At 51.4% G+C, this 11,179-nt stretch overlaps 1 protein-coding gene and 1 pseudogene across 2 annotated transcripts in view; one reads left to right on the forward strand and one right to left on the reverse strand.

Moving 5' to 3' along the window:
• The window catches only part of ZDHHC14 (zinc finger DHHC-type palmitoyltransferase 14), a 238,030-nt gene extending 236,335 nt beyond the window's left edge, over positions 1-1,695 (reverse strand). For both annotated transcript variants that reach the window (XM_036494066.2, XM_004595450.3), the window contains exon 1: positions 867-1,695. In XM_036494066.2, the coding sequence (XP_036349959.1) occupies positions 867-1,117 (251 nt within the window). In that variant the 5' untranslated portion in view covers positions 1,118-1,695. The remainder of the gene's footprint in view (positions 1-866) is intronic.
• A 4,397-nt stretch (positions 1,696-6,092) lies between these two features.
• Positions 6,093-7,708, forward strand: LOC131481189 (heterogeneous nuclear ribonucleoprotein D-like; annotated as a pseudogene).
• The last annotated feature ends 3,471 nt before the right edge of the window (positions 7,709-11,179 follow it).

An 11,179-nucleotide genomic window follows, 5' to 3' on the forward strand; every position in this document is an offset into this window, starting at 1 on the left:
GACTCTGGTTCAACCGCTTGATCTAATGACTTCATAAAGGGCCGGCCTTCCCTTAGTGGACAGGAGAGGTGCTGTCCGCCAGTCGGGCGGTCCTGGCAGCGGAGCAGCCTCGAGTGCACCTGCTTCCAGACCCAACCCTGAGATGCACAAGTTCTGGAACCACAGCTGCTCGGTAGCACCGCACTTTGCCTGGCCAGGGCCCAACCTCTCCTTTCACCGGCTCGCTAACTGTTCTGAACCCTTACTATAATTATTGTTATGACTGACACTTCTCTTGGGAGTTTGGGAAACCTCATGGCAAATCAGAAACTGCTCATCAAGAGCACATACTCCAGGGGAAATGGAAACAAAACATGAAATTATCCCATACTGGACATACATACCAGGGGTGAGGGGGGGGCACATTTTGACGCTTAACATAAGCAAGGTGGTTCATCACTCCGAGAAGTGACACAGAGGACCGAGCTTAAACAAGATGCCCTACATCTCATCAGCGCAAAAAATAAAGTCAACTCCATTTATTTCCGACTTAGAAATCTATGCCACCCCGACTTTCCCAGGAAAACCTACACCTGGAATGGTTTGCAGCTCTTCCCTACCCCACCCCACACCCAAACCCAGTGGAGAGTGCTCCCCACCAAGCCGGAGAGCAGCAACAGCCGGGCACACAGCTTCCCAAAGCGCTCTGCTCCTCGCCCCCATCTAGGGACTAGAAACCCAACAGACCTTTAAGAGGAAGGAGAGGGCGGCAGGCCTTATATAACAAGGCACACGAGCCAGATAGGGCTGCTACTATACGCAAGGAGCACCAAAGGGGGTGCAGGAGGGGCAGGGGCGTCGGGGGGCCCGCCGCCAGCGCCACTTACTCGAAGGCGAAGAAGAGTCCGCTGGTGACCAAGATAAGCACGAGCGTCAGGTAGAAGACGCCCGTCTGCCGGGCCATCATGATCCGGCCGTTGCAGAAGAACTTGTTTCTGCCGGGGAACACCTCCCATTTCCTCCGGGCCGCGGTCCTCTTCTTCTTGTGCGGCGACTCCATGGGCGAGGAGCTGTGCGTGCTGATCTGGCTGTACTCGCAGTCTTTCATGGGCCCGCCGCCGCCGCCGCCGGGAGGCATCCACCAGGGCAGCCGGCCGGGGACGCACGCCCCCGGGAGCCCCCCGGCCGCGCGGGCCCCGCCGAGCCACGGCCGCCCCCCGAGCCGCGGCGCCGCGCCCGCTACCACGCCGGCTCCCGGCTCGCCGCCCACTTGGCCGGGGACGCCCAGGAGAGCCCGCCCGGGAGCCCCTCGGGCATAGCAGAGGCCCCTTCCCACAGGGACGGTGTCCGCCCGCAGCCCGCGGCAGCGCTCCTCCGTCGTGTCCAGCCCGCGCCCCGGGGCCGCCGCGGCCACGCGGAACACCGGAGATGGCCCCCGGCCGCTTCCCGGGGCGCCGCGCGCGCCCGCCCCCTCGCACGGTCGAGCCGCGAGCACCTAGCCTCGAGGGGACACCCGGCGGCGGCTTCCACGCGAACCACTTCTGCGCCTCAGCCAGGTGGGTTGTGCACCTTCCTCCCGGCGGCGGATCTTCCCGGGAGCGAGAGAGAAAGCGAGCGAGCGTGCGAGCGAAACGCTGCAAACTGGGCGGCAGCTCGCGGCACCGGCGACCCCTCCCAGGGGTGGGGACAGCCACGCACGTTATTTTGTCAGGAGCGGCTCGGCGAAGAGCACAGGCGCTGCTGCTCGCGCCGCGACCCCGCGCCGGCGCGCCCGGCAGCCGAGCCGCTCCGGGGCCCCCTGTGCGGGGCTGCCGGCGCCCGGGCCGAGGTTCGGCGGGGGGCTCTGCGGGTCGTGCGGCGCGGGGAGCCGCCTCGCGTCCCTGGCCCGGAGCGGCCGGCCGCGCCAGGAGGGCCGCGGGGACACAGATCTAGACACTTGTTTGCAAGGCTCAGGCGCGGCGCGCGCGGCGCTCCGAACGGGTCCGCCTCCTCAGGGCCGGGTGGGCGGCGGCGCCCGCGCCTCGCAGCCGGGCTCCTCCTCCCGCTCCTCCTTCGCGGCCGCCAAGCCCGGTGAACCGGCTCCGCGGGGTCCCCGCCCCGGCCCCTTCCGGGCGGCCGCGCTCATCTCCAGGCCCCGGTGGGCCTGGCCGGGTGGCCCCAGAGGAAAGGCGCCCGGGAAGCCAAGGGATCCCGACCGACTTGCGTTCGCCTGGGGACGCGCATATTTCACATGGCTGCTCGCAAACCTATTCTGACCAGTCCCGGGGGCCCAAGGGTCACCCTCCCCGGACGGGCGCTGGGGAACCCCACGGCTGCCCAGGGAAGGGGCGGGGTCGGCTCGGAGGCTTCCCGGGCCGGGTTTCCTTTGGGAAAAGGGAAGGCACAGCGGAGCGGGCTCCGGCCCCTGGGGCTCTGCCCGGCCTCTCCCCTGCAGTGGCCGGGGTGTTTGGGCCGCTGCACCTCTCCCCGCAGGCGTTCACAATTGCTCCTTTTACTTCTCGCAGCGCCCGAGCCCCTTTCTGCCCTGCCCTGTCCACAGCCCGTGGAGCCTTGACAGCCCTTGGGCCGCCCGAACGTGAGGCGCTGCGAGTCCCCAGCTTGGCCACTGGGTCCGAGCCCTCCTCGCTGAGGAGTGGGGGCTACCGGTGCTGGCCCGGCCGTGGAAAGTGAAGGCGAGGCGGCAGCGACGCTCGATTTTCCGAGCCCCACTTTCCTTGCATGGCCCGCTGGGATATGTAGTTCCTTGTCGCGGGTCTGGCTCCGACTTGGGGACCAAGAAAAACTACAAGTCCCTGCATGCCCCGCGACGAAGGCGGGCGAGGCGCGGTGCTGGTGCCGGGTGGATGGGACGCCACAAAGAGGATGGTAGTTCTCTGGGCTGGTGGCGCCTTGCACGCTACACCTGTGCTTGTGGTAGCTTCACATCGCCCTGCACCGCAAAGTCCCTAAGCAGCAGGACCGGCGCTGATCCCAGAGCCCTGGCCTGGCCCCCCCCGGGATCCCATGAGCAGTGTCCAAGGGAGACAGGTTAGCTTATCCGAGAGAAGAAATAGGGCCAGCAGAAAGGATAAGTGAATAGGAATGGCCATTGGAGGGTGCCATGAAGTTCTAAAGAGTGATGAGTTAAAAAATGGAATTTCTGTGGTTCCATTCCAAAGCAATTGAGCTCTTCAGGGACTGGATAAGGGTCTTTAATACACGCTCAGAATCGCATTTGAAGTGTTTCAGGTATCAATATGCTAGCTTAACAGGCACAGTTCAGCTCTTTGTGGCTGTACTATTTTTAGCAAGCAAACTAACAGACCCTAGGGAAAGCTCTAGTACCTTTTTGCCCTGTAGCTGGTGGTGTTTCTGGAAAGCACTGTTTCTCTGGGTGTTGGGTGAATAGAAAAGCTACATTGGCTTGATGGCTTTAAAACGACTGGGGACAGGGAAACAATTGGGCTTAGTAGTGATGCCCCCATTTCATGGTGGAGTGTTCAACTCTGCTTCCAGTTTCCTGCTAATGTGCATCTTGGAAGGCAGCAGGTGCTGCTGGCTCAGGGAGTTGGGTCCCAGCTACCCAGAGACCTAGACTGAGTGCTGGGCTCCCTGTCTTAGCGTGGTCCAGCCCCAGCCTTTGCAGGCATTTGGGGAGTGACCCAGCAAATGGGGACACAAGTTCTTTGTGTTCCCTTCTCTTCCCTCCCCCACATCTGTGTCCAGCTGTGTTCTCAATGATGACCAACTCTTCTTAGCATCTTGATTATCCTATTTTTTTTAAGCCTTATCTGTTAAAGACACATACTAAAGTATTTTCAAGCGAAATGAAATGAAGTCTGGAATGCAGTTTAAAATACCGCAGCCCATGCTTGAACACACACACACACACACGACATGAGGGGTGTAGATGAAGCAATAATGGAAATTGATGAAAATTGTTGGAGTTAGGTGACATATCTATTTGATTATTTGTTGCTACAAGTGACCACAAGCTCAGTGTAGCCTTCTGACCAGCACAGATTGATTTCATCGTTTCTGTGGGTCAGGCATCCTGGTCCCTGAGTCCTGCACTTACACTCTGCTGATTGCCATTGTGGTGTTGCTGTGCTCTCTTCTCATCCACTGGAGCAGAGTTACCTTGAATCACTGGCAGCATTTCTTTACTTGTGGGACCAAGGATACAACTGGTGGCCACTGCAAGCCCTGCTGACCTCCAAGAGCGCACCTGCAGCTCCTAAAGGTGAAACGAAGTTCATGCCCACCGTGCCTTCCTGGCGTGGCCACCCATTTCATGAAGGAAGTGAGGAAGGTCCCCAGGCTGAGTCTGCAAGCAGCCTAGGATCTTGCATAAGCAGCCTCGGAGGTGACGTCAAATGTGCGTGTTGCGTTGGCCAGAAAGCAAGACCCAGGTTCCACACACACTCAGAGGGACAGAATTACCTGAGTACGAGCAGATGCTAGGCTGAACTTGAGAGCCTGTTCTCATGGTGTCCAAGGGGATTTTTTATGCAATGCCTCTCTTCTGTTGGTGTTTATGGCTAGAATTTTCCATAACAAGTGAGTTTTTTTTATTTTATGGTTACATCTACATTTTCCACAGGAAATCAGACATGCTGATATGATTATAGCTGCCTTCCCAGGGATTACTTGTTTCCACTCCACCTCTGCTGAGGCATCAGTTCATTAAAATTGCAATATTAAAACACTAAGACAGTTCATTTACTTGGGCACATGACTCATACCTGAGAAAGTTGACTAGAACCTGATGTGAGAGCCACCAGTTGTAGCCCACCTGTGAAAACCTATCGCATAAGGTTGTAGTAGACTTCATTGCCTCACTTCACAATCTCTTATTTGAGAGCCTGATTTGTGCTAAGTCCTATTTTAGCATCAGAGACACAATAGGATCCAAGATAGAAACGTATATTGGGGAGATGAAGAAACAAACAATAAACAGTAGGTGACTAAATAATAAAATAATTTCAGCGAGCGAGTACAGAAAAGAAGAAGCGTAGCAGGCCCGTGGGACAGAGACCAGAAGCCAAGGGAAGGACCTTGGCAGTGTGGAGGATTGGGCAGAAAGCTGAAAGGCAAGAAACTGTGCAAAGACCTCAGGACAGACCAAGTCTGGAAAAGTTCTGGAATGGTAGACAATAAGTCTGGCTGCAGGGGAGTGAGGGCCAAGCAGAGAGGGACGAGTTAGGGTCAGGAAATGACAAGGAGGGGAGGCAGGTGGAAGTGCGTCTGTGTGCACCAGGTGGTCCCTGCACAGCCACCACAGGCTCCAATGTTGAGAAGCACAGAAGCAAAAGCAAGCAGCCATGGTTCCACGTCGAGGACTGGATAGATGCCAGGCTAGGATGCCGGGAAGACGTCAGCCACATAGGAAATTGTGGCCCAGGAAAATCTGACCTCTGAAAAACGCCTGATGAATGCCTCTACAAATGAATCTTGAATTGAAAAGGCCTTCTCTGATTTAAAGGTTTAGCAGCAGGTGACAGTGCCGGGCAGCATAATAAATTACCATTTCGTTTTGGAAGCAAAATGGAGACACATGATAAATACAATAGTAAGAAAAATATAAAACTAATCCGCTTTCCTCAAGTTTTTCTCGTATTACCCAGACCCCGGTTCTTTTTTGGGCCACTAAATGTGGAGGCAACTTGATCAGGTACGTGTATTACCTTTGTTTCAGAGAGCAGGAAGCTACAATCAGAGAAGGTGGGTGATTTGCTCCAAGTTCCACAGTAAATAACGGAGTCAGCCTGCAAGCCTGGGCTCTGTGGCTGATTGCAGCTTTTCCTGTTCTAGCCCACTACCCGACAGAACAAATACAGTGCCTCTGATGAACTGCTAACTGAGTCCCACAGTCACAGTTTCAGAAAGAAATCTTCGACCATGACCACAACAGTGTGTCACAGGGGCTGTGACAGTTTGGACAGGCAGACCTAAAGGAGTTAGCATCTCAGGGAGTGGGGAATGGGTGCAGAAATGCATAATGGAGCGGAAGCAAAGATGTTTCTAACTGGAGCAAAATCAACAAGGATGCAAGTGCAAGCTGTGTGTGGGAGCGGATTCTAGAAAATCCAGATAGTCTACTGAGAGAGTGAGACAGGAAACCAGGAGAGTGCATGTCTTTCATCAAGTTACCCGGTGAGCCCTGAAGTTCAGGCCCTTTGAGGGGTCCAGGGAGGTGTCCAGCAGCATCACTGGGCAGTGGGGAAGCTGCAGTTTACCCACCAACACCCTGCTCCACTTTGCACATGATTTGGCTCCCACATGAGGCAGGACTGTAAATCCCAACATCTTAGGTTAATGGCAGTAAGAGGGTGGAAAAGATCCAGTGTTGGTGTTGATGAGGTGAAGTCTCCTGGGAAGTCCTTGGGTCGCTGAGGGAGCTCCCCGGTGGCGGTTGTTAAATGCCTGAGTTTGGCAAACACACTCTGCTTCCTAGCTCCCAAGGTGAGCTCCCTGTATGCACACTGCGCCGTTGCCAAGCCATTGCCCTCAGCAGAGACCGGACCAATAGGACTGCTGTTCTTGGAGCTGAGCCTCCAAAACTTGGAGCTAAATAAATCTTTTCTCTTTATGATAATTGCCTGAACTATTTTATGATGGTGACCTAAAGTGACTAACATGTCCCGTTCATCATCAGCTAAAATGTCTTGGGAGCATTAACTCAACGTTCTTTTTACATTACCATCACCTTCCTGAAGTTGTCTCTGCCATGAGCAGGTGAGAGCACAAGCTGGACTTGCTCTGATGCTTGGTAGAGTCTTTGGATCCAGAGGGGCTGGCCCTGCCCTTGTCCGACTGGAAGAATCCACTGAAAATGGGGATTATGTTACTTACAAAAGAAAAAATATATTTGCCTCAACGTGAGGAACTTGTAGAACCATACAATTAAAACACACCCAGTTACTGGACGATCAAGAGGATTTGAATTTGTGCTTTTCAAAGATGCTGTTAGGGATCTGGTGCAATAGCCTGGTGGCTAAATCCTCACCTTGCGTGTGCCGACATCCCATATGGACGTCGGTTCAAGTCCTGGCTGCTCCATTTCCCATCCAGCTCCTTGCTTGTGGCCTGGGAAAGCAATAGAGAATCATGCAAAGCCTGGGGACCCTTACCCACTGCCTTTCCCAGCTCCATCAGAAGTGAAGCAGCTGGAACGTGAACCTGTGTCCAAATGGCATGCTGGCATCACAGCAGCTTTATCTGCGATGCCACGATGCTGAACCTACCTAGATGCTTCTGAGGAACAGATGAGAGAGGATTTGGGATTCTTTGGAGAGACTAAAAATATCAAACTTCCCATGGATACAGAAATTCCAGAAGAGGCAAGGACTTTGTTTTATCGCCCATACAGATGAAGAACCCATAAAGGACTTGTTAGAAAGCAGATGCCATCAACTTGGTTTAGGGAAGTGTGAAATCAAAGTTGCACAACCCAAAGAGGCAGAGAGGCAGCAACAGCAAAACACCAAGCAGAGGTGGCGCAGCTGGGAGATGGACAAAGGGGTACTCAGGGTCATGGCCAAGGTCAGGGCCAAGGCTGGAGCTGAGGGGTTTAACAACTATTGTGATCAAGGATACGGAAGTTAACAATAATGCCAGTGGTGGTGATCCAAAATAGAATGGTTGTGGCACACGTGATTAGATTGAGTGTAGCCATAGGAATCATGGATGGATACAGCAATATGCAGACTACTGTTTCCAAGAGAGCACTTACAGCCAAACATCCTGACAGGTGACAAGCAATTAGCAGCCATACTGAAAGAAGGACTTTGGGGAAAAGGGGAGATGTTGAAGGGTGACTTTGAGTCTCATCTGTTAACCTGAGATGATTTGTCAAAAACATTTTAGTATACAAGACACAAGTATGTCCCACTGTATATAACTGCCGATATTTTTTCTTTGTTTTCATTTTTCCTTTGCTATTTGTATGATGGCTCAATGTGGGCTTGTGTTTATACTAATTTTACTAGTACAATTTCTTGTTAAACCTCAAAGAACTGCTTCCCTTAGAATATTTTTTAAATGATCGTAAGTTAATGTGTGTCAGTCACACAAAAAGCATGAGGAAGTGAAACAAGAATGCGCAAAACTGAAGAATTTTTCCAAAGATTAATTTATTTTCATTGGAAAGGCAGATTTATAGAGAAGGAGAATCAAAGAGGAAGATCTTCCATCCACTGGTTCACTCCCTAAATGGCTGCAACATCCAGCTAATCCAAAGCCAGGAGCCTTTTCTGGGTTTCCCACGCGGGTACAGTATCCCAAAAACTTGGATCATCCTCCACTGCTTTCCCAGGCCACAGGCAGGGAGCTGGATAGGAAGTGAAGCAGACAGGACACGAACCAGCGCCCATATGGAATGCTGCACTTGGGGGTGAAAAATTAGCCAATTGAGCCATTGCGCCAGTCCGGAAACTGAAGAAATGTATAATTCGTAGTTCCCAGAGAAGATGGGAGTTCCTATGGGAAACTAGTCAGTCCTGAGGCAACAGGGAGATTGAGCAGTGAGTAATGAGTGACAGAGCTGTAGCAGCATGTCTGTCTGAAGAACTGTGCACATTACTGCCTAGGCGACCCCACAGGGGTCGGGGGCTGGGTAGCTGAAGAAAACAAACAAAAGGGGGACTTATTTATGTGACTGGGATTCAGCCAGTAGGTTTATAATTGGGCTTTGAGTTAGTGCATTAAAAAAAAAAAAAACAGACACACACCATGGGTTGGGGAAGTTTTATCTAGCTGAAGGATGAGGGGTATGATGGGGTTTTAGACAACTTACTTCAGACAAAAATAATGGCTTCCAGCACTCGCAGCAGCCACGTGAGGCAAGCCTGTGTTGGCATCTTCACCTTGCTGCCCGTCTCGAGGAGACAGCATCAGATATTCCATCACTGACTGTGCTGTTGGCTGTGGGCTTTGCACAGATGCCCTGTCTCAGGTTGCGCAAGTTTTCTTCCAGTTCATGTATGTATAGGTGGTGGGTTTTTTTTTTTTTTCAAATACCTTTCTGTACCTGTTGGCATGACTCGTTTTCTCATATGGTGGATTGTATTGGTAAATAATTGATTTTTTTAAAGACTTACATTTCTGAAATGACTTTCACTTGATCAAGATGTACTGTCCTAGAGTGGGCATTCTGACTAGTGGTTGGGATGCCCACAGCTAACGGCAGCGTCCAACTCCGGCCCTGAACCCGAGCTCTGGTCAGTGCTGGCCCAGGAGGCAGCGCTCATGGCTCAAGTGGGGTTCGCACCAGCCACGGAGAAGAGCTGCACCGCATCCCCAACCCCGCCCCAGGCTGGTCCTTCGTGACCGCAGGCATCTGGGGAGTGAACCAGCAGAAGGAGAGTCTCTCTCAGCAATAAATACATTTTTAAAAAGTTGTGTTCTTGTCATGTATATTGTTGGATTTGAATTACATTTTGTGAAAATAAGTTATATCTGTGTTCATAAGTATTATTAGTGATATCTTTATTTTTGCCTTTTTTGTATTAAAAAAAAAGATTGATTTGAAACGCAGTTACTTTCCATCTGTTGCTTCATTCCCTAAAGAGTGCACTGGGCAGAGAGGAACTGGACCAGACTAAGCCAGAAACCAGGGGCTTCACCTGGGTCTCCCACATGGGTGCGGGGACCAAGGCCTTGGGCCAATTTCTGCTGCTTTCCCATGAGCATTAGCAAGAAACAGGATCAAAGGAGCCGGAGCCGTGGCCTAGCGGCTAAGTCCTCACCTTGAACACGCCAGGATCCCCTGTGGACACCAGTTCTAATCCTGGCAGCCCCGCTTCCCATCCAGCTCCTTGCTTGTGGCCTGGGAAAGCAGTTGAGGACGGCCCAAGGCCTTGGGACCCTGTGCCAGTGTGGGAGACGCGGAAGAAACTCTTGACACCTGGCTTTGGATCGGTGCAGCACTGGCTGTTGCAGTCACTTGGGGAGTGAATCATGGGATGGAAGATCTTTCTGTCTGTATATCTGACTTTGCAATAAAAATAAAATAAATCTTAAAAAAGAAAGAATGGAGTGGCCAGGACTCAAACAAGCCCCCAGATGGGATTCTGGGGCCGCAGGCAGTGGTTGAACACGCTGTGTCACTGTGCCAACCCCTGTCATGGCTTTATCAAGTGTTGGTTTCAGGATTCTGCTGGCCTCATAAAACAATAAAAAATGTTTCCTTTTCTATTTTAAAGGTTTTTTTTATACATTAATATTTTTTCACTTATGTGTTGGATAGGATTTATCAGTCAATGCATTTGGTCCTAGTTTTCTGTTTGAGAAAATGTTTATGATAGAAAATTCAGCTTATTTAAGGGATACATATTTATTCTTATTTTGTATTTTATCTTTTATCCATTTTGGTATATTATGTTTTCAGTGAATTTTTCTATTTAAATTGCCACATACTTACAGATTTATTTGTGTAAGTTGTTCACAATATCCTGTTACTACATTGCTAATGTCTACACGATCACTTATCTCAGATGCTGGCAACTTTCTTTGTCAGGTTTGCTGATGTTTATCAGTTATGCTAATATTTTCAGAAAGTTAATTTTGTGGCTTAAGTTTTGTGTCTTCTGTTTCACTTGTACCTGCTTTTGTCTGCATAAATACCTTCATCCAAGCACTTTGAGTTTCAGTTTGCTCGTATTTTTTTCAGATTTTGTTTTTCCGATTGAGAAGCAGAGAAACTAAAAGACATACACAGTTCCCATGTGATGGTTCACTCTGCATGTGCCGACGCCAGGAGCCAGGAACTCAATCCAGATCTCTACATGGATGGCAGATCCCAAGGATTCTAGCAGCTGGGCCAGAAAGTTGGAATCAGCGACAGAGAAGAGATATCAAAACCATGCACTCTCATATGGGGTACAGGAACTTTTTGAAGGATGTATTTGTTTGGAAGACAGAGTTACAGAGAAAGAAGGGGAGAGATAGAGGAATCTATCTGCTGGTTCACTCACCAAATGGCCACAATTGCCAGAGATAGGAGCCAGGAGCTTCTTCTGAGTCTCCCACATGGGTGGCAAGTGCCCAAACACCCAGCCTATCCTCCACGTTCTTGTCCAGTACATTAGCAGGGAGCAGGATTGGAAGTAGAGTAGACAGGGCTTGAAGCAGTACCCGTACAGGATGCCTGCATGTCAGGCAACAGAGAGCCTTAGCCACTACCGCAACACTGACCCCAGGATGCAGGTGCTTCTAACCA

The sequence above is a fragment of the Ochotona princeps genome, chromosome 1 (assembly GCF_030435755.1).
Source record: "Ochotona princeps isolate mOchPri1 chromosome 1, mOchPri1.hap1, whole genome shotgun sequence".
Taxonomy (NCBI): Eukaryota; Metazoa; Chordata; class Mammalia; order Lagomorpha; family Ochotonidae; genus Ochotona; species Ochotona princeps.